Source organism: Peromyscus leucopus, chromosome 7, assembly GCF_004664715.2.
Source record: "Peromyscus leucopus breed LL Stock chromosome 7, UCI_PerLeu_2.1, whole genome shotgun sequence".
Lineage (NCBI taxonomy): Eukaryota > Metazoa > Chordata > Mammalia > Rodentia > Cricetidae > Peromyscus > Peromyscus leucopus.
The window spans coordinates 64,813,397-64,837,812 of record NC_051069.1 but is presented as its reverse complement, the minus strand read 5'-3'; the positions used below and the strand labels follow the sequence as shown (position 1 = coordinate 64,837,812).

At 34.8% G+C, this 24,416-nt stretch overlaps 1 protein-coding gene across 9 annotated transcripts in view; it reads right to left on the bottom strand.

Moving 5' to 3' along the window:
- The window catches only part of Gria4 (glutamate ionotropic receptor AMPA type subunit 4), a 397,921-nt gene that overhangs the window by 2,615 nt on the left and 370,890 nt on the right, over positions 1 to 24,416 (bottom strand). For 4 of the 9 annotated variants that reach the window (XM_037207784.1, XM_037207786.1, XM_037207791.1 and 1 more), the window contains 2 exons: positions 14,019 to 14,133; positions 4,333 to 4,467 (listed from right to left, as the gene is read on the bottom strand). In XM_037207784.1, coding sequence (XP_037063679.1) covers positions 4,333 to 4,467; positions 14,019 to 14,133 — 250 coding nt within the window. Of the gene's footprint in view, positions 1 to 4,219; positions 4,468 to 7,118; positions 7,249 to 14,018; positions 14,134 to 24,416 lie in introns of those variants that run through there. The other 5 variants (XM_037207785.1, XM_037207787.1, XM_037207789.1 and 2 more) reach the window with 4 other exon arrangements.

Below are 24,416 nucleotides of genomic sequence, written 5' to 3'. Positions count from 1 at the left end.
AGCTGTTTGTAAGATCATAAAATCTTTTTTTTTTTTTTTTTAAAGCAAATCTGGGTAGGAAGAACCTTTTCACTTATTGGTCTCTATACCGTAGTACTTCTAAAGAAGCTTCAAAATTCTCTTGCATTTGATGGACGTTCTATAAACCACAGTATTTTCTTGCTAGGTATTTTCTTTCTGGTGCAAGGAATGGTTTCTTAAATCATGACAAACTGCTGAACCATAAACACACAAATTTCCTGTTTTCCTTGCACAGACCTATCCACACACTTTCATTCATTCACACGAGTTACAGACATGACTCAGAACAGCACATTAGTGACACATAGTTCACTGTATGTCTGTCAGGAATCAAGGCTCACTTGTAAGATTTATGCTTTAAGGAGGTGCATTGAAAGTAGGCATATTTGACAATGCACAGAATGGAACAGGGTCTTCTGGACCTGAAGGAAGTGTGGCCAGCCTCTAAACACTCATTGAATCTTTATTTCCTGACTTCTCAGGTAGCAGAAGATAACACTATGTAGAGGAGAAGCCAGCTCTGTGATCATGTAAATCTGACTACTGTTTACTGTTTACTGCCTCCAAATCCTTCCTAGCAAATAAATCCCAGTGTTAATAAGAGGAAAATATGGTAAAAGCGATGTCCCTACTTCCTTGCAACTCATAATATATTGTTATTGAGAACTCAATTTTATCTAATTCCTTAAGAAACTGCATTCTAGTGTTTGATATGCTCTGGAAATTAAATATTTGGCTGATTTTATATTAATGAAATTCATTATTTTATTAAAAGCTGTTTGGAGTAAAAATGCTTGAAATCATTCACCCTAATGACAACAAAAAGTTGAACTCAAATTGTGTGTATTGACTTAACTATGATTAAAATAAAAGGTGAATCTAACAGTAGTCAAAATGACTGAAGTAAAAACTGAATGTATATTTTCATAATACTGACTTAGGGTGTGACTTTATAGAAACATTAATAGCTTTTGAATTTAGAATAATTTGGCATATGCTGAATATAAATTGTATAAAATAAAATAATAAGGAAACATACTGCACATTTTTAAAAATTGTACAGAAACTGAAATTCAATATACCAGCAAGGAAGCTAGAAGTGGAAGCATAAGAACATGTGAATGAGCTGGACATGGTGGCACACTCCTGTAGTCCCAGCACTCAGGAGGCAGAGGCAGGCAGATCTCCGAGTTCAAGGCCAGCCTGGACTACAGAGTGAGTTCCAGAACAGCCAGGACTACACAGAGAAACCCAGTCTCAACAAAACCAAACAAAAACAAAAAACCACCCACCAAACAAACAAACCTGTAAGGACCTGTCCTTCAAGGCCCCCATTGGCCATGCCAGTCTCAACTGGGAACTCAGAAGTGGTGGATTGAGCTGCAAGGAATCTTACTTTGACAAGGGAGACTCTTGTGAGACTCTTAGAGAGTAAGTACTTTGGTATGGTTATAACTAAAAACCCACCAACAGACCAGCATTGTTTGCATCAAGAAAATGTAACAAAAACATTTTATTTATGAAATATAAGCCAGGATTTGGGATTAGAGTTTCTACAAAACTTTCTAATGTAATTTTTCCTTTGATGGTTGAGTGTTTTTAGTGGATTTAAAAAATAAGAACCTGTTAGTAGATGCCTAGCTGTTTGGAACACAATAGCTTTTAGAGGAAATATTTTGGAGCTTGGATTGAATTAATTCAGATGGTAAAGAAAATAGGACACAAGATTGTGAGTTCAAACATGCCAGTGTGTATGTGTGTGTGTATGTGTGTGTGTGTTGAGTGTGTGTGTCTGTGTCTGTGTGTGTCCACAGAGCCTAGAAAAGGGTATCAGAACCTCTGAAGCTGGGATAATAGGTGTCTGGGAGCCATCTGATGTAGGCACTGGGAACTGAGTGTTGGTACTGCATTAGAGCCCTCCAAACATCTGTGCATCGCTCTGGCCCCTAGCCGCATTTCTAAGTAGATCTTCTATGTATTAAGTTTCCAGAGTTTGATTTTGGAGATTCTGGATGGTATCTAAATTAACAACCATTAATTGTAGTCAGTAGAGCCCCATCTTTCTTTCTTTTTTTTTTTTTCAAGACAGAGTCTCTGTCCATAGTCAAACCTAGCCTAAAATTTGCAGATTCCACTTGTCTCGGTGTTTCAAATGCTAGGATTCTAGCCATGACTGGCCATGTCAGTCTCTACAAAGTTTTTAAAAGAGAAAAAAAATCATTTTGACAGTAAAATAAAAATTGTTTACTCTCAAGTCTTTGCTGCAGGTACAAATTATTTTTGTTTACTCTGAATACTACCATTTTCAAAGTAAAAAATTACCTGACTATGAACGCTTTGTCTATGTTTAAAATATATTTTTTAAATGGTCAAATTTAGCCTTAAATGTGATAACATATGATGAACTTCAATGACAGGCTTCAACTAAAACACATTATGGTGTAAAAATTCTATGTACCTAACCTGGTACAATTAACAGTTTACCACCCTTTTGTAATAAATGGCATTCATTGGTATTTCTTTATAAAATTTTGAATATTGCTTCTCTATCTTGAATTTATCAAATGATTGGAATGAACAAGAAATTCAGTTTTAGTAACACAAAAAATAGGATGCATTATGAAATTGATATCAGAATTCATTCCAAATAACACAGGTCAGATCTTTTTCTTCCATTTGGGAAATCTCTCTTCAGCCCAGTAAAAATTAAGATAAAAGCATTGTCTTAATGGCCATCAACCTTGACACAGTCTCAATTTATTTCTGTGAGTTTTCAAATAATTTCTCCCAAATTTTCTAATGATATCAGAAGAAGTGCTTATTGTGCTTTTATTAGAGTGAACTGAGGGCTTAGTTTTATATTTTTCAGAAAATTGAGGGCCAACCAGCTGGAGCTGTCGCTGTCCAAGTGTGTTTGACCATGGGTTTCTAGAAGGCAGGGAGAGCTGCTAAGTCTTCATCACGGGTGGCTTCTTTCTTTCCTTTCAGAAAGTAGCACACACTTCAGAAGTTTCTTTTGACAATAAATATCAAATCAACCACATTTTCTGCCACAACCTCAGATGTACATATTACTAAAATGTATATTTTTGTCTTGACTTTCAGCTGTCTCAAGTCCTAGCTGTCTCTTGAGGGCTCAAAAACTCATTTATCATGTAATTAAAACAAATAGCTGGTTCACTAGGTTCACTATGTAATTTTAGAAATGGTTTTGTTATAATTCTTTGTTTTGTAGTGTGACTTTAGAAGAGCAATACTAAATTCATTAAGGTCTTATTTTAAAACCACCTTTGATCATTAGAGGAAAGAAGTGGATGTTTAGATTCTGAAAAAGTTAACTTCCATCTGCACTTCCCTGAATGCATATCATTTTTACTGTGACATGAGGGGAGTGTATAAATGTGGCTGATGTGACTTTTTAAAAAGTGGAAAAATGCAATGTTTCATTCATATATATATATATATATATATACATATATATATATATATATATATATATATATATATATCCCCAACACCTTGGATGGAGAAGTGCTGGCCTGTCTAGAATGCCTTAGTAATAAGTAACCTTGTATAAGTTGAATCTCATTTAATAAATGTGTATCATAGCCCTACTGGGCTGGCTTGAGGACTACTGTTAGATGAACAAACAATAGAGATTAATGCTTTTAAATATAGAAAGATGACTGGCAAATGGAATACATGTTAGATTAGGAGCTAAAATTCATGCAGTCCTTACTATGTGGTGGTTCCTTTATATGTATTATTTCTTTAGAAAACAATGTAACCTTATCAAAACCAGGCAACTCCCTAGGTTTTTGATCAATTAAAATATGTTTTACTCTTATTTTCTTAGCATTTATGAGTTGTCATAGAAATTTGGCTTGTCTATGTTTAGGAAAGCTTGGATATAATTTAAAATTCTCCTGACTTTGGGGAAATCATACTGTTTACATCATTTTGTGGAGCAATTCTAATTTTTCATATTTCTGGTCAATTCAATGCAGATATCTATTAGCAACATAAAGTTTCAAACAGAACATCTGCAGCCAACAAAAACGGAATCACTGTGCACTGAAAATGTCAAAAATAGAAAGCTCTAATCAGAAGCAAGCAATACCACCACTGGACAGACAGGCCACAACACTGCGTTCACAGGATGCATCCCCCACTCACTGGCGTAGGCCCTAAGTCCTACCCCTAAATTTTAATACTTTCGGTTCCATATACGTTGTAACCTTCTCTATAGGTTGCTAAATTGTGGGTATTCTGCGAGGAGGTTGGATTAAAAGTCTGTGCACTCTTTGCCACCTTCATTCTCTTCGCCTCTGCCCTGGACTTGTAACAGAACTCTATCAAAGCCACCAGCATCGCCAAGCCCAAGCCGCCAACCAGAATGTAGAAGACGCCGGCTACATTGCTCAGGCTCAAGGCACTCGTCTTGTCCTAGGGAGGATAAAGACACTTCAGTTAACTGTGGGAATGTCACACCCAAAAGGTAAAAGAACACATAAAGTCCAAGTAGCCAAGTAAATGCTTAGTTTAACTGGGAAATATTTACATGTATAAGTCACTGATGTAGGTTTATAAATGTAAACATAAAGCTTATAGCTCTTGGGAGAAGAAAATTATAATTACCAAAAAATTATATATAATTACACCCAATGAAATCCAAACATTTTATCATTACTAAATATATAATGAAAACCACTATACTTAACCATATGTAAGCATTCATATATTTACATAGGGAGGCAGAAGAGGGCTTATTTAGACTTTGAAAATGTCATGCTCAGAATATGGGGAAGAAAATCTTTCGGCTTTACATCCTTTATAACACAATTTTTAGTGTTTATATTTCTTTTGGATAGTTATCATTACACTATTTCCTAATTACAGAACTAAGGGTCTTTAAGTTACCAGTGTCACACTGTATTCATCATTAACTTGTCAAGTATGTGTAAATAAGAAAGTATTACAGCATGCATCATTTATTCTTCCAGTATGTCCATAGGGAAAACCTCATGAGCAATATTAATTTTGAATTTTATATGCTACTTAGCAATAGTATATGTAATATACTATTGTGTATATAATATACAATAAATATATATTATTTAGCAATATGCATAATTTTAGATATTTTTAAAATTTAAATTTAATTTATTGTTTATTCAAGACAGGATCGTATGTAGCCTAGGTTGGCTCACTATGGAGCTGAGGGTAGCTTGACTCTTGATCCTGCTGTCTCTGCCTCTGAAGTTTTGGGATTACAAATTTATATCACTACTTCTGGCTTTTTGAAGATAATTTTCAATAAAATATATCCAGACTAAGAAGCAAATGATTTTTGTATGGTCTGATTTATGATTACTTTTACTGATTGAAAATTATAATTTCATTAGCCCTTAAAATGCTTAATAGTAAATATTTTAGGCATATTATTATTCAGAGCCTCACTATATGTATTACTTTATTTTTAGATCTGGGAATAGTCAAGCAGATGATTGGAAGATATTAAAATTGTAACAATAACTAAAAAATGCCATAAACTGTTAATATGTTTATAATATATTTTGCAATAGCATTATTGCAAAAAAATTTAAGGAAGACACCCTAAAAGGTGTTCTATGGTCACCCTCTGTCCCATAATACCTTGCATGCAAAATCTGGTTCAAGTTCTTTAGTAGTTATATTAGAAGAGTATTTAATTCAAGTGATACATTTATATATTTATCTCTCTCTTTATATATGTATTTGTCTGCTTGGTCATGTTATTTTAAGGTTACATGGTGTTAAATATGTGTGTTTATCTTACTTTACAGCAGGACACAATGTAAAAGTTTCATTATTTGGCCAAGCTTGTCTCACTCCACTCTGTTTCTAAGGCAGATGAAAATGATAAACTGTGTGTAAGGTTTGAAAAGTGCCCTGTTAACCTGATTTTGTTTCCTAAAATTAATAGAAACTCTTCAAATGCTAGTCACTTGTTTCAATGTCCTAGGATAAACACCAACTCATTTTCTTTCTAGAATATGATATAGAAAAATTTCAAGAAAAGGTTTAAAAAAATCTTCAAATATGACTTAGGAGCAATCATACATGCATACACATGCTCCTGAGTGCTGGGGTTTAAAGGTATGTGCCGCTATTCCCCAGCCTCTCTTAAGTATGTTTTATTAGTATGTGCAGGTGTGCTGAATCACTAATGAACTTGATCTTTTTTCAATTAGAATAAACATGTAAGTTTGTACTCCCCAAACTCAGCCTCTATGTTTCTGTAAATAATTCGCAAGCAGGGATGGGAGAGGAGGTCAGTAGCTAAGAGCACTGTCTGTTTTCCATAGGATGTGGGTTTGATTCCAGCACCCACATGGCAGCTCACAACTGTCTGTAACTCTAGTTCCAGGGTATCCACTGCTATGTTTTGGCCTCTGAGAATGCAGGAACATACATGCAAGCAAAATACCCATACACATAAAATAGAAATAAATAAGTCTTTAAAAATGAATTCAAGAGCAAAAGATCTTAGAACTTATGGATATGTACTGTTAACACTGATTTTTGAAATAATTTCTATTGAGATAATGGATCTGGAAGTTCTTCTTATTGATCTGTCAAGCCAGAAATGTGACAAGCTTCTTTGAACTAAAGCAGAATGCTTGACAGTGTGGTGACATGACCCTGAATTTTGTTTAACATATTTACCTTATTTTTTTCTGAATAACTGCTGATCAATTTTTCATTTTCTGTTTTGAGAACCAACTTTTAAAATACACATTTCATGGTCTCTTTATCAAAAACCTAACTGACAAAAATTAATGGTAAATAAGTTTGAGACTCATATAGATAATTCTGTTGTTATACGCATATGTATAATAGTTCATATATAAGAGATAATCTTAGTTTATTTTAAATCTTTACTACTAGGGAGCAGTTTATTATCTATGGACAGTCTCTGTGGATGAAATTTATGGCATTAACTTTTAATTTAGGCAATGGCTAGATGGACAGAAAAGTTCAGTGTTTAAGGATTCATAAGCTTTGGACAATTGCTCCCAGTTACTGTTTGTTTTATACACAAGAAGAGGCCCCAAACTGCAATGACTGACCTTGCTTCCCGAGTCCTTGGGTCCACATTCACCTTTATCGTACCACCATTTGTTTTTCAGCTTGTCTAAGACGCCTGCCTCACTGAGTTTCAAAACGGCAAGGTTTACAGGAGTTCTTCACGTGGAAAATAACATAAATAACATTATATATGTTATTTTATGTTATTCAAGTAAAACTACATTAGAATCGCATGGCAAAGTGACGGAGCAAAGGCCACAGTAGGCTGTATGTCTTGAACTGTAGGCCCAGGTTTAGAATCAGACATAAAACTGGGGCCTGCTCCATCGCTTTATGTAACAGGCACATACTGCTAGGGAGGATTTTTAAATAAAAATATATGCAATTACTGTGAATACAAAACTATTGGCCTGGTTGGGCTTCACAAACAGTTGTAATTTCCCCCACACATGTGGCAAGCGATTGGAACCTAGAAACATCTTACTTTTCTCCTTCATAGTGAATAGAGATGACATCAAGTTAAGTAGAAGCTACAGCCACACACTATGATTTAGCTAGTGAGTCTTACTTACTTCCTAAGAATATGTGTATGGTATCTGTCAATAAATTGACTCCATAGTAAGTTCATATAAGGAGAATGATGTCTCCAGTATTGTTGACCAAGGGCCATTTTAGGTGTGAAAGGTCTTTACAAGATAAATATGCAAATTACTATTTTAAAGTATAAGCCTACACTTGCATTTTCCTTCTGAATTGAAGCATTGAGCCTAAATGACATCACTATAAGCAATCATCTGCCTTGAGTCTACTATATTAACATAATTAAAGTATATAATTAAGTGACTACAATTTAAAATTATTACAAATAAATTAATATTTTATAACAGATTTGTCTGCCATCTTTGATTCCTTCAATGTTTAATGTTATGTAGAATGTCTCAGAGAGGAAGACTTCACTCAACATTGGTAGTTGAAAACACTATAAGGATTCTGCTAGTTTTTCCTTCTCATGAGGAAGGAGGAAAGCAAAGAGAATGAGTGGACAATAGTAATTCTTGGGGTCTTGTCTTGATAAGTATTAGTGGACTGGTGGTTTTTGCTTCCTTTTGCTGGAAATGGTCTGAGTTCCTCTGGACATCTTTAAAGTTGTCACTCTTATTTTTTCTTACCGTACTGGTGTCCTGTGCTTTACTTCTGAGAAATGCTAAACACATTTGATGAAACATAGCATGCATTTACTTCCTTACCAAGAAATTAATTCCATTTATTCAGTATAAAACTGGGCAATGCATTGATATGCATGATGGTGGTAGCTGTCCTAGTTAGTATTTTGTCATCTTGACACATCTGGGAAGGGGAACCTTAACTGAGAAAATCTGCGTCCATCAGATTGCCTTTAGGCAAATTTGCAGGGCATTTGATTGAATAGTAATTGATGGGTCCAGTCTACTATAGATAGTGCCACCCTGGACAGGTGGTCCTGGGTTGTATAAAAAAGCAGACTGAGCAAGCCAGGAGATGCAAACCCTCCAAGGCCTCTGCTTCAGTTCCAGCCTCTGAGTTCCTGTCTTGGCTTCCCTTCATGGAGGATTGTGATTTAGGAGATTTAAAGATAAATGAAACTTTTTTCTTCCAAGGTGTATTTGGTCATGGTCTTTATTACAGCACTAGAAACTGAACAATTACTGTGAATAAGAAACTATTGAAAATACTTTATACCTTTATTCCTGTTACTCCCATTTAATAAATGAATACTCTAAGACAGAGAGATTTTAACTTAGCAGTTATATGGCAGGGCATTATCCAAACTTGGATTTGTGATAGTCTGGCTTCATAGCTTTTGCACTTAAAAATATAGCAAAGACTCAGAAACTAGATTTCTAGTTCATTAAAATTTCTTGTTAGGAGTTATAATAAAAACAATTTCCCCCTAATGTAAGTTCATTTTGTTCATATAGAGTCTGAATACAAATGCATGTCTTTGAATTGGTGTTATTAGCTGGGCAGTCGTGGTATACACCTTTAATCCTAGCACTCGGGAGGCAGAGGCAGGCAGATCTCTGTGAGTTCGAGGTCAGCCTAGTCTACAGAGTGAGATCCAGGATAGGCACCAAAACTACACAGAGAAACCCTGTATCGAAAAACAAAACAAAACAAACAAACAAACAAAAAAAGATTTTACTATAATGTAGGTTTATTATTCCACTGAAAAAATAATCTGTATTTTCCATGATCCTGAAGGTTTAGCTGCTTTGTGGTTAAAAATCTACAATAATTTAACCATCTATTTGTTTGAGTATAGGCTTATTTGGGGTGCTAAAATAAGATCAATTGATCTAGACATTATTGTCAATAAAGCTCCATTTCTATACACAGCGAGGCTCCCCATATCCGAATTCACTCCTCTGAACTCCTTGATAATAAAGGTGTGCAACTCATCCATCTTCCTGAAGCAGTACTTACCATAATAAGAGCTGATTCAGACTAGGTGACTTATAAAGCTGTCACAATTTAATTATTTGGAGTCAAGAGCAAGCTTTCTTCTTGGAATTGATACTATAAAGGATTTGTGTGGATTGAAATTTGTGTTACCTGGGAGATTCTTTAGTGTGTGGGGTTAAGCAATTCTCCTGCCTCAGTCTCACCATAATTGGTATTATAAAGTTTAGGCCTTTAGGTTAACTTTCTAAAGCCTAAACAAACCCAATACATGATAGGCAATTTATATTAGATAGACTACAATGCCTTTTCTGAATGGGTTGGACTGAGAAGTGTTTGGATATTAAAAAAACAGATGAGGGATATGAAAATATTATATTTTAACTTTCTTCTAAAAGAGAAAATTAATGGCGACATTTGTGGATTATCACTTATCACTTGTTACATGTCCTTTGCTTCTTCGTGTATGGTTCCCCTCTATTCCCTTTCTCTTTCCCTCACCTCTTTGTATCTTCTGCTACCCACCCCAATAGCTTGGTTTTAGAGGGTGAGGGTACACTGGCAATCCAGATATGAGATATTTGTTATTTACTGTACTTAATATTCAACCAGAGGAAGTGCACACGTTAAACAAAGAATATGATACTTGATGAGCCCTTTCAAAGAAATGTGTATCTAGTGGTTTCTTGTCTATTACAGTTTTTCTGTTTCTGAGTAAATTTTTTTCTATGCTAGTATCTTAGTCTTGTGTTCATTTTCATGATTTTAGTATCAAGGAATAAGTGGTTTATAAGGATAATATTTATTAAAGTCAGGAATCCCAAATGTCAAATCAGAACCCAGGAATTATGTGCTGGATTATAATTTTAGGGAATACATAATTTAAGGATTAAACCTACTAAGTGATTTTTATGAACATTCACATCTATGTGTATGGTTATATGTATATTTAGGAGAATAAGGGACAAAAAATAGAAAAGATGTTTATTGTGTAGCTGTTATTAGTACTATGATGCTAGGTATAGGCATTGGCAAAATCTCAAAGTCAAGACTTTTAAAACCTCATACAGATATTGGCTTGTACTTAAACTAAGCCACAGTAGAATAATCAAAGGGAAAATATATTTTACTCATTGTAATTCATATTTTCATTGGCTTCTTGTCAATGAATGTAGGTTTGTTATTTCACTCACAAGGATGGGCATACATTTTTATGATGACTAAAAATAATTTTAAAGTAATATTAGCATTAGGAAAGGATTTTCAAACAAATTATTTTGCTTGAATATGATTTCTCATCTGCTGTTTTTCCTGGAAGATGAAAAATCCTTTCTTTCATAACTCTTGTTGAATTTTTATAGCCAAAGGTTATGTTGGAAATGATTGTTGGATATTGATTTCTGCATAGCCATAGTCCATGACAGCAAAGGTGCAGCAGGGCCTCTGAGTGGTTCTGCTGTTGATTGTCTTAAATTGTGAGCGCTTTGAGGGAAAGGAGTGAGAAATGTCTCTTTTTCTATCCAGGTGCTGACATACTGTTCAATTAAACCAGGAGTGTAATATTTGCCAGCTGAATGGAAGCTAAGGATCTGAATTATCCCATACTCCATCCAATTATAATCCTGCAAATGGCAGGTAAATCAATTGTTTCCTCATAGGAATGTTTTCATGTGTGGAACAGGCTTTGGTTATGACCCCTAAAACATCAAAATCAAATAAGCCAATTTTTGGATGGCTTGTGTGGAGATCTCTGTAGATTTGTCTTTTATGTCTGCAGTTTATACCCTTAACCAAGGCTTTAGAGCCTTCTGTCTTCTTCCATTCAGCACTTTTACTCCTTATTTTACCTCTTTTGAGGAAGATCAAGCAGAATGGTAGAGGAAAAGTAAGTTTAAAAATATCATTAATCATCTGAAGATGATACAAGGTGACTTTTAAAGGAATAAGCACTTGGTGGTAATTTCTCTGACCTAAATTACGTCAGGGCATTAAATATCTCTTACCATTAACCATGGTAAATATCTCTTACCTTCATGCTAAGGCATGATTAACTTTGAGACTTCAATAACCTTATTCTCTTGGTGACAAGCCTTTCATGTATATGGAAACTAAGTTCCTAAGGGAAAACAGAATATACTAGAATTTCACTTTAAGTGAGCATTTTATGTTAAATTTTAAAATATTTTGCAAAGTTCTCTGTCAAGACTTAAAATAATGGTTTAAAACACAATTTTCTCATTCTTATTTGTGAAAACTGTGATAATATACACTGAAAGAACAGATGTTTGCTTTTAGGAATAATAAAGTTAGATATATACTTATTCTGAGACCACAAATTCTTACTCAGGTCTGTGATGTACCAGTTTCTTGAACTCAAGATGTATAACACTGACCAAATTGTTGAATTTCTTGTTTAATTAAATCATAATGATTTTTGTTGTGTAGATTTTCCCAACATGCACAGATTTGTATTTTGCTTATTTTTCTCTGAATAATCTTTCTTGTACCCTAAAATAGGACTGATATTTATATTTGTAAAAAATTAATCCATAAAACATTGTTATATTTTTAAACATTTGTGATTATAAAATCCCCAAAAAGAAAATTTCTGACTCTATAACATATACATCTTAAGTTTTCTAGTACTAGTATAGTACATTTTCTGACATTTCTAATTTTCATACAGGAATACTTTTGTCTCCATACATGAATATATTTATGTGTTTATGAGAACCATGAGAAAATTCTAGGGAAGTTGGAGTCCAAAATATAAAATGAATTTACTTATTACACTTTAATCTAATGCTGTAATATAAATGTGGTTTGCTCCCCCTAAACTCATTTGAGGCTTAATCCCTCAATGTGATTGCACTGAGGTGGCAGGTCCTTTAAGAGGTCTGTGTGGTCATAGGCCCATTAATGGCTTAATGTTTTTGTTAAGAGACTTATGTTACTTTTCTTGAGACTAGATTAGGCTTTGAGGGGTTGCATTGATTCTCAGAAAAGCAGACTGTCACTAAGAGAGCAGCCCTGAGTTCTCCTTGTTCTCTTCTCTGCTATCTGGTCTCCCTTGGGTTAGTTCTCATCTCCTCAAGTCTCTCATTCTTTTACCTCTGCCACATGATGCCTTCTGTTGTTATGAAGTATTCAGAGCCCCTGTCCATGATATTTAGACTGTGCTTTCTTTATCAATTATTTAGGATCAGAAACACTGATAACATCAGAGAGGATTAAGGGAATTGGTGCCTGGAATCATGGCAAAATATTTGTTTTTCCTTCTACAATAGGAAATATAGGAAAATATTAATGAACTCAGTTTGAGAAACTTTTTAGATTAAGATTGGGGGGTTTTAACAGCAGATATCTCATAAGGTACAGAACACAGAATCCTATTGAAGTTTAGGTGGTCCAGTGAGAAAATGTATAGTTCAGTCAGGAACCTAAAAATAAACAAGATTTCTTTCCCTTTTTTTTTTGTTTTGTTTCGAGACAGGGTTTCTCTGTGTACCTTTGTGCCTTTCCTGGAACTCACTCTGTATGTAGCTCAAGTTGGCCTCAAACTCACAGAGATCCGCCTGGCTCTGCCTCCCAGAGTGTTGGGATTAAATGCGTGCGCCACCACTGCCCGGCTCTTTTCTTTTTGTTAAGAGGTGGGAGGAGGAAGCATTCTTGTTTTTACTAGATTAAGTAAAATCTATGCTTTTAGAGGTATAATTTAAAGTTTTACCTGTGTTTTTAGGGTAAGAATTTCCTTAAATTCCTCAGTCAGAATTTCCTATCTAGGCTATTGCACTTTGTCTATAAGCACTTATATATATATAGATAATATCCTGGGTCACTAGTTAGAATATTTCCTAATCATGTGTTTTCTTATTTTTTTGAAGAAATTAATTAGAAATGAGAAAAATGATGATGCAGAAATTATGGTATGTGTGATGTGAAGACAAAGATGAGTTAGTATTGCTTTGTAGTCTTATTGTTTCCTGATTCATCCATTAGTAGAAAGCAAAACAATTACGTAAACCAAATAATTGTATTGTTGCATTGTAATGCTTTGTCTGGAGAAAGCTGTTTGGTTGGAACGCTACACAAATCAAGGTGGAGTCAGGTTATTGATGTTAATTGGAAATTTGGTAGAAGTCTGGCCAATCATGAATGCAGAAAACAAGTCAGCTTTACCCTTTCTCCTCTCTTTTCTCAACACTACACCACTCTTTCAGAAACTTCCTGTTTTCCAAAACCAGCTCCACAGGATCCTGTTTCCTTAAAGCCAGAGCTTCTCACATCTATTGTCATTGGAGTTGTGAGCATGTCACCAAATTAATAACAGTTGCAAATATTTTTGTTTTGACAGTAATTGCATACTTGAGCTTGTAAAGGTGTTTGAGTAACAGTCTATCTATGGGCAAGTATACTGTAAGTCTCCCAGCAGATGCACCCATTACTTGACATACTGTTTACCCGCTCTTTGTGACATTGAGGCTAACCTTGGAGTCACCTCCCCCGCTGCCACATTCTCCTTTGTCGTACCACCATTTGTTTTTCAATTTGTCCAAGAGGCCTTGTTCATTCAGTTTTAAAACTGCGAGGTTAACAGCATTTCTTGAAACGATAAAACATATTTTGTAAGAAACTGCAGAGCTGTTAAGATGTTAGAAGGAATGAGGACTTAGCTCTCGTGTAAGCTTCCCCGGAAGGATGCTAAATAAACCTCTCATTTTGCTATCTGGCAGCTCCTTACACAGTAGTCCAAATGGAATGCAACTGCAACTCATTCAAGTGCATTCAACCTGCAGTACTTGTGCTGCACATTGGCTCAGTTTGGTTATTGTCTGATAACTGATTACATTGATTTTTTTTTTTTTGCAAAACTATAGTAAACTTATATTTACTAGTAATAGTGAAATAATTACACTTTGAGTTCCTTTGCTCCTAAGAATGTCAATAACCCAAAAGAGACTGAAATAAAGATTCATTCCCTGAAGGAAAACAAAATGTCATTAAAAAACAAGAACAAAAACACTACAAACCAGCTACTAATCTGGTACTCAGTTCCTATTCATAAAGTATATGGCTTGATTATTATTCCCTTTATTATTTGTGGGGGTTATTAATTCAGTGCTTTGAATTCTCTCAAATTTGCAGATTTCCAGGTCTTTTGAGTTTCATGAAGCTAGGTCGGAAACAATAACAGCTTTTAGGGATGATCTCATATCAATTGGATGCAATTTAGAAATGAGAATCACAAATTCATTTTGATTGTTTAAATTTGCAGTCGAACCCCAGAACATCATAATGCATCTTACAAGAACCATTCTAGATGAGATTTTGTCTACTTCTGTTGTCTCTGTGGAGAAATAGCAGCAGTGTATTCTATTCTAAATGTTCTCAAAGAGCCTTAAAAAGGGTCATAAGCTTTTGCCTTCCACGTGTTTGGTCTCTCTTGCTTTCATGGTACAATTGTAAATGACCCATTGACTCTTTCAAGAGGACTTCTCAGCATTTAACAGGAATTTTGTTAAATCTTGGGAGTGGCTTAATCTGCTCTAGAAATGTAGATACAAATAATCTGTCTGTGCTGTTTGGGAAGCATTAAGTTTGGTGATTTCTTAAAGCCAAATGAATTACCAATCAAATAAAACAAACATATACATGGTCAGCATGATTTAATAGTAAAATATTTAGCTGCCTAACAACAGGTTTTGGCTATTTTAACACTAAACTGTCTATTCATGTGTTTCTTCTCTTAAAATGTGTTCCTGGTATTTCAGGTAAATGACTGTTTTTCATTTTTGGAGAGGATGAACTACTTGGAAAGTATATACTTTTCCTGGGGAAACTATGCTTGAGTTCAAGAGTTAGACTTCTATTTCTTAAATGCTAATTAAATAATTAGCTCCTCTTACATTCAGAAGCAAATGCTACATTAGTGGAGTAAAATTAGTCAATTTTATCACCAATAGGACCAAGTTAAAATGCATGTATGCATGCACACACAATCAGTGAAGATAAGGAATGTCTAATTAAAAAAATCTGTTGTGAAGAAAAAGTCACTTAAATTTGTTTAGGCTTTCAAAAAATAAGTCCCACAAAAATAAGCAAGTTTGACTTCAGTGAATGAAAAATATTAAAGTCTCCTATTTAGAAATTCTTCTTATATATGCTTTAGCTTTGAACATTCATATTAGCTTGAATTTTTAAAAATGAAGTAGTATCCAAGTTATTTCATATGTTGGTTCATATATTCTTTTGATTCAAAGTAAAAACATTTCATGAGAGGGTTATTTAACAGAGTTATTAGTCATACCCAAAGACAGTTTCACAGCACAATAGAAAATAAAGAATCAAACAAAAAAGCAAAGTAAAGAAATGAATAAAGAAAATAAAGCTGTGTGTTGAGAAGATTGTTTGGAATCAAGTTCTTTGCAAAATTATTCTCAGATATTGTCTTTCTCATACCGTCAAATAGGCCATGTAAAAACAATTTAGTTTCACACTGCTATCCATACAGATAAACATATATCTATATTTGATTGATAAGATATATACACTTGACCAATAGTTAAACAACTTCCCAGTTCACAATTAATCCACACACTTCTCTTGTAGAAGCTTGGGGTCCCTTGGTTAAGTCTGCTTAAACCATTAGGTATACAATTTACTTTTTAAAAATAATACAGTGTAGAAGGCCGAAAAGAGCTGTACTGTTTAGAGATTGTATTCAGTATGCCAAATTTTTTTCCATGTTAATTCATGACTATGTGACAAAAGAAGTTACTTTCTTATGGAATAGATTTGTGTTGTCTCAAGGCCTCCTGGGATTGCTTTTTAAACTGCAGTGTAAAACACATGCATGTGCATAGATTTGAATCTGTTCTGTCTTAAGAAATGAATTACTTTTTATATAGTAGTACTAATAACAATCATCAGATGACTTAAAATATGTAACATTCCTTCACTAATTTTACTAGAACAGTTAAAAAGTACTTTTTATTCAGTTGAAGTGATAAAGGAACCCCTAAGGAAAGATGGTAACCATAGCTACAGAGGTCATAACACGTCAGGTTAGTCAGGAACAGAGAAGGCAAATCCCTGCTGCTGAGTATTTTTATTACTGCTCTGGAAACTCATTTCTACATTTCAGATATTGTCTTCAAAGCCAATATCAGAAACACTTATTGATTGCCAGGGATATTCTTGCCTAGTTAACCATCAAGGAAGCTATGATAGCTGTTGTGCAGAACAGACAGAGGAGAGTGGACATTGTGGACTGTGTCTTGCATTAGTTATTCCTTTTGTATTAAATGCATTTTAGAGTCAAAAGAAAACAAATGCTTTTCTTTAAAAAAAGGTGGTGGTGGTGGTGGAAAAATAACTTTTGGCCACACTATTGCCAAATGTAAGAGCTTCATCTGGGACCCCAGGTTTGTAAGTGATGGATTTTGTGGGCTCAGAGAGGACCCAGGTAATTATTCACTTATTTGCCCTGCATTTTATGCCTCATGAGAAGTTTAAGAAAGAACAGTTCTCCAATGACCTTTCTCTAGCAGTGAGTGCTACCGTAGAGAATGTGACTGCTTTGGAACAAGATGTAAATCTCTGAGTAAATTCCAGGACTTCTGGAAAGTTCTGAGGGTTTTTATTCCTGGAACTACTCCTCCAATATGAGATTTTGAAAATCCACCACATTTTCAATAATTTTCAGACTCCAATAATTCCTAACAAATCTTTTTGTTCTTTTTTGAAGAGACACATAAAACCAAGTGCAGAATAGGAGTTAAGAAATGGAAATGTGCCGGGCGGTGGTGGCGCACGCCTTTAATCCCAGCACTCAGGAGGCAGAGCCAGGCGGATCTCTGTGAGTTCGAGGCCAGCCTGGGCTACCAAGTGAGCTCCAGGAAAGGCGCAAAGCTACGCAGAGAAACCCTGTCTCGAAAAAACCAAAAACCAAAAAAAAAAAAAAAAAAAAAAAAGAAATGGAAATGTTTGCACTTCCTCATTTTGGGGAGTCTAATGAAAGTAAGCCTTTTCTAAAGCAAGGTACGTTTATCCCAGGGTGAGACATCTTCCTGTGCCTCCACAAATGACTTCTCATGAACTTCTGTTGATTTGGATATGCATGCTCTTGTAGTCACTGCATGCTTCATGCCTTATTCTTATTTCTAATCCATTTATCTTGCAGTGTAATTATTTTTCTGTTGGTGAGGCATTAAAGCATACATCTGATACCATGTCTATCTAAAATAAATGGGGCAAATTTACAATGCTTAAGGTTGGGACAAAGGTGTATGACATATGTGTGTGCATGAGCATGCTCACTGATATCTGAATCTGTATGTGCAAATGTGTCAGGGGGCAGAGGAGGATGTTAGGAATTTTCTACTAGAGTTAGTAAGCTGGTGGCTAACAAACTCCGGCCATTTCATGGTCTCTGGACCCCACAATGGTAGAGTTAATGAGTGTACATGGCCATATCCAGACATTTTTTTTTAATGTAGGTGCTGGAATTTGAATTGAGGTACTCATGCTCATGTAGTAAATACTGTTACCCTCTTAATCCCTTCTCCAGGCCCAAATGGTATAACTTTAATATTCAAAATACAAATAGTTACTGTAATTATACAGTAAAGTTGAATGTAAAATAATATATACCCTTAGATTTAGTAAATATCTCTCAGTGCAATATTAGATACACGTATTGTTTGTAGATGAATAATTTTCAATAATTTCTTTACTCTGGCTGAAATGAACTCAGTCCCATTTCACTTAACAAAACAAACATTTCCTTATTTTCTAAGATGCCATACTCTAACCACCTGACAAAGTCTTTTGTCCTAACTACTGTAAGATAGTACTACTACTTTATCATCCTGATGTGAAAGGACCCCTTTATTATATACATATGTAAAACACCTCTCCTCCGCTTAAAGCCTCTGCTGTCTTTTCTGAAGAGTTTTCTTTATATTATATCCTGATGCAATTTAAGTACCTGGCATTACAGTGCCTACAATATTTACGTAAATGAGTTTTTGCAAAGACGCCAACAAATCCTAACATATTTTTTTCAAAAACAATCAAAATTGTGTGAACTAGTAAGAAATTATATGAAAGACAAAATTTCTTTAGAACCAGAAAAAGTAATTTTAAGCAATTTCTAACAGAAAATGCAAAGCACAGAAAAGTAATTCAACTTTACTTGGCACTAACTAACCTGGTGAATTAAAATTATGCAAGTTTATTTTTTTATTTATATTGAAAGACAAAAATAAAGTTGATGTTCAGTATAGTCAGCAATGTAATAATATGGACATTTTAACACTTATGATAGAATTAAAAGCTAAAAAGAAATGAATTTTTTTTTTATTAAGAACTTTAAGATGATTGCCTTTGGGGAAACAATCCTATGAAATCAGACAATATGTTAGCAGAATACCTTATAACAAATCCAATAGTATTTTTATATGTCAAAAGATAGAAAATACAATTCATAAATGAAAGAATTAAGTTGATTTTTGGCCCATATCTCTTACAGAAGCTTGATTTAAATATCAGAAGCACTTACTATGTATAGATTCACATGCTTAGATCTAACCCTACTCTACCAAATTTTTCTAGATTAATATAACTGCATTCTATACGGCTGCATAAATTGAAAATATTAATAATCCATGTGACTTTGTTTTATATCCATTAAAATCAATATGTAAATCAATAGGTAAAATAGTATATAGCTTAATGCCAAAAAGAAAAACTAAATAGATCTGTAGGTTCATTGTTATCTCACTGTGAAAATAAGCTATCCATATTTTCAATGCTACCAAAAACTGTTTGAAAATACAACAAATTACTCTATAGGTAAAGAAATTTTAAAATTATTTTAATTACATCTTGCTCTCTATGCTTCCCTTCTCATTTAAAATTCTCTGCAATGGGACTTATTACTAAAATCCAAGCAACTAAAACTAATAAACAAAAATAAACCCTCTCAAGTATTTTCTATGATTCAATGAATTGTCAACTTGATACAACCTAGAGTCACCCAGGCAGACAGCCTCAGCAGGGATTGTCTCAATCAGGTTGGCCTTTCGACATGTCTTGGTCAATGTGGGAAAACAGAGACTGAAAATGGGTGGCACCATTCCTGGGTTTGGGGCCTTGTATTGTACAAGAATAAAGAAAGCTAGCAGAGCAAGCATATATTCATTTCCCTCTGACCTTTACGGTAGGTGTGATGTCAGGATTTCCTTTGAGTTCCCTTGCTCTTAGAAACTCACTGGGAGCTCACTCCACAACTTGACTTCCCTACTGTGTTGAACTATAACCTGAAATTGTGAACTAAAGGAAACCTTGTCCCCTGTAAGTTGCTCTTTGCCATTTTATCACAACCACAGAAATGAAACTGGCACAGACATATAGAACTGTTGTGTTCAACCAAACTTTCTCTACTACTTTGTACCAACTCTAATCTAAAGAAGCTAAATCTCAGAGCTATTGTCAAGCAGCTCAGGAAACGTTGGCTGGCCTGAAGTATGCCATTTTTTTTGGTGCAGTTGGTTTTGTCTCTTGAGCCAGGGGCTGGAGGCCACTTGGTTTAGATGGTATATAGGAGACTAAGTGTAAATAAATTCTTAGGGAGACCTTCAAATTTTATGCTTCAACAAAGCCCCAGAGAGCTGAACAAATGAATAGTTACTGCACTTGCTTCCAGCAACATGTTTTGGTGTTTGTTCTTTGGAATGTGCACATCCAATTCTTATTGGAGAAGTAAGTCTAAAGGAGGTTAGTCTTCAAGGATCATTCTGGTTACTATGAAGCTGTCTGCTAGGCATTTAGAGCCTTAGGTATGGATTGTGACATGAAATGTTCAATTTCTGTCTGTCTGTCTGTCTGTCTGTCTCTCTCTCTCTCTCTCTCTCTCTCTCTCTCTCTGTGTGTGTGTGTGTGTGTGTGTGTTCAGGTGTGGATGCCTGTTCATGTAGAGCCTAGAGGAGACCATTGGGTGTTTTCTTCTATAACCTGGTTCCTTATTCCCTTGAGACAGCATCAGTCACTAAGCCTGGATCTAGGCTGGCTCCAGCAAGCTCTAGTGATTTTCCTGTCCCCGGACTCCAACAGTACTGAGGTTAGAGATGACCATGCCCATTTTTAGAATAAATAAATAAATAAATAAATAAATAAATAAATAAATAAATAAATAATAAATAAATAAGTTCTAGGGATTTGATTTCAGGTCCTGTGCTTGAAAAGTAAACACCCTTAGCCCATAAATTATGTTAATGTTGAGTATTTTAAGGTTAATCTTCACCACTGTTTCATGGAGTCTAGTTTCATATTGTTAATTTTGGATCATCAATTATAATTTGTTACCTACATTCAATCATGGGTCTCTTCTATGATTTGATGAAAGCTGGATGTTTTATCAATAACATGAACAAAGATACACACATTAACTGGAACATGATTACAGGTGGTTCCTAAACTTTGGAAAGTTAGTGATGCACATAGATTCAAATTTCTGCTGTAGACTCTAGCAACAGCTGTTTTAAAAGCAAATGTGACTTCTTTTGTGCATGCCTATTAGAGCCAGAAGATACAAAACCAAATTGATACCATGCTGGCTACACAATTTCATTAGAGAAGTTTTGAGTCTCTCATTTGTTTGTAAGTGATATCCTGGGTTCTACATCAATTTGTGATCATTAAGTAAACATATCATAAAAGAAATTTTAAAAATAACTACATGATACATTGATGGGAAAATTGTCAAAGATACTTTCAGTTATATTTAAATAAATTGAGAAAATATCAAGGAATCCATCTTACATATATAATTTAAATTTATAGTAGATTAAATATAAAATTTCATTTTATAGTAGATCTCCTTTGAGGCTTTAAATAATCTATGGTGTTCCTCTTCTCTGCCTCACTGTTTCTGCTGCTTGCAAGTGTTACAAAAGGTAGCTTTGGATGAGACCACAACAGCTGGATTGTAAGATGTTTTATGTTTTCCAGGAATAGAACTTGCTTTTCAAGCTGATGTCATTATAGTCTAAAGTACAGTTCAGAAAACTGAAAACTGGTTGCTGTCAGTCATTGCATGGGGGATGCTTTACAACATGGTGCAATGCATGCCTAAGCCTTGCTGTGATGAGTACAAACTGTGCAAACTCTGCTCTGTTCTGTACTATGGATTCTTTTACCTTCTAGATCCTGTTCCTTATTCTTACTAATATAATTTCTATTCCATGAACCACAGGCCATGTTTCCTTTTATATATTTGCCTGCTTCCTAAGAACTTTCAAGGACAGCTTTAAGGACTTAGAATCTTGAGAATTTTGGGGGTCAACATGTGGGCTAGAGGTTATCTTCCTTTCTCACTTCATAGATGTGATCACGGAGGCCTAATGACAGTTAGGTGACTTGTCCAGCAAAGCCCCACTGGCTGGGAGTCATCTGCTCTCTGTTCCAGTGCTCTTTCCCAAGTACTTTGACATTCTTCTCCTTGTCAAAGCTCTTTCCTGTGTTTCAATGCTATTTCCATTCTGTTATGTTTCTCTGAGGAATGTGTGTTTTTTTGAGAAGTTTGCCAGACTTGGTGGGGTTTTCTCTGGTTAAGCTGTGGGATCTTATATCTACTCTGCATGAGTAATTTGGTATCTCTGACCTCGCTATTACACCCATATTCACTTAAAACCTGAAAGGCAGATGGCCTTGTCAATGCAACACCTACTTCCTAAATATTGACAGAACAGCTGCAGGCAATCTTCTTTAAGAAGTGATCCCAATAAACTTTATGGTGGTAATGTAAGTACATGGTAACACAGCCTTTTCTCCCAAGGTTGGAATAAGATGCATATTTGAATACAACGTTCTCAGTTATCTAATCTTGAAGTTTTGGATTCCTAAGAATATTGTCACAAGAAAACCTTTTGATCTTTTATACTAAATAAGAAAATTTACTCAGAAGGAATAGCAGGATAAAAACATACAAATCTAATTTTAATTTTCATTTCCCTTCCATTACTATGGTCAACCATCTTTAAGAACTGTTATTATGAAAAGTGCCCCTGAATTCATATTTTCATTTCCACAGCACTGGCCCTTATCACTTAGCACCAATCCACTGGCGTTTCACTCCCACAGTGCCCAAAGCCAGAATGAACTCTATTCTCTGCAGGGATATAACACACTGACAAATACCTTTTCCATGATTCGTGACTGCCTCAAGATATCATTGGAGCTTTTTTGAAATTCAAGGCCTATCTGTATTTTTAAAGTATAATGTTCTTATCATATGATAAGGCTGACTCTATTCAACAAATGGGAAAAGGGGTGTCTAAGGTTGAAGGCTATTATTCACTGGCAACACCTACTCAGCGCTGGAGTAGAATCTATTCAGCACATTCATCCTCTAGGCACATTCTTTCTTCCTCTAGCCAGGGTAGTTTCCTGATAGCTCCAAAGGTATTTTGCTTAGAATTGACTCGAAATTGAATAGCTCCTTAATCAGTAATTTCTTTCCTCCTTCCTCTCACATTTCCTACATCATTTATTTGCCCACTTACTGACTTATCTATCTAGACCTCTTTATAAGGTTTCTCTCAGATACCTCAGATTGTAGAAGGATGACAGCTTCTGTGTGGGGCAGTCATAGCTCCGTCACAGGCTTCTTTGCAATGTAATGTGTGTTTGTGCTCTGCTTGCTTAGAGAGCAGCAGTTGTATCTTAGGGTATTTTATCTCAGTCCAGATGTAAAACAAGCCATAGATATGATACTCTGCAACTGGTACCACATGGAATTACCTTTGCAGGGACACAGTTAAAGCACAAGACTAATGTGGTGGCCAGTGAAAGGGAATCTTCCTGCTGTGGAGCCCAACAGACTTGTGGGAATATATGATATAAAGTATGCTTTAAAATAAAATGCTTCAAACCTTTCTATCAAATGTTGGCAAGAAATATTAACACTGAAATATTAACATTCTCTATAAGAATAATGAGAGGTAATTTATCAACAAAATAATTGAGGTTGGTGTTTCATTGGGATTATCACTAAAGGGATCGATCACTCACACACTTTGTTTCTCCAGTAGGAAAGACCACTGATAAAATCAGATATAATTGGTATTTTAATATCAAGGAGAATACAATATTACCATCTGTATTTAAAAACAAAAGGCCCACATAAGATCCTTTTGCAAATCCATTCCAATCACTACATTTAGCTTGTAAAACAACTTTAGATAAGACTTCTGGCACTAAACTTACTAATTGGAATAGTTAATACAGTCATTTGACAAATTAAATGTCATATCTGTCATTAATAGAGACCAAATTCCAGCTGCATGTTTAGTTTGTTTGACTAAAATTTATTTCACTACATATTTTATACATATATTTAGCTCACTTTTACTTTCAAATATTTTAGAATTTCTGTAAATATTCTTGGGTGAGAACAGATTTAACTTTTTTCTCTGGTATAAGATCTTAGGTTCCTTTGCAATAGGCAAGTATTTGGATCTTATTCATACAAAATAATATTTGTGATACTAGGTTTTCTCTCATAATCTTATCTTTCTTATTGGCTTTTAGTTAGGTGGGAGAATAGTAAAAATAGAAAAAAAAAAAAAAAAAAACCTGAGTGGTAAAACTACTGTTTGACACAAAGGATTAGCTAAAGAAAGAAAAGTGTCTGGATTTTCCAGTGTTCAGGGCTATATTGTCAGCTCAGAAAAGGAAGAACACTAAGATTTCTGGTCAAAGAGTTCTAAGTCTGTTTTGCAGTTCTTAAAGATACCATTGAGTTTATACCTTTCTCCATAAAGGTATTATCTGCTTATCTGTGGGAGCCCGTTTTCAGGTTCCTCGTGACTTTACCCAGCAGG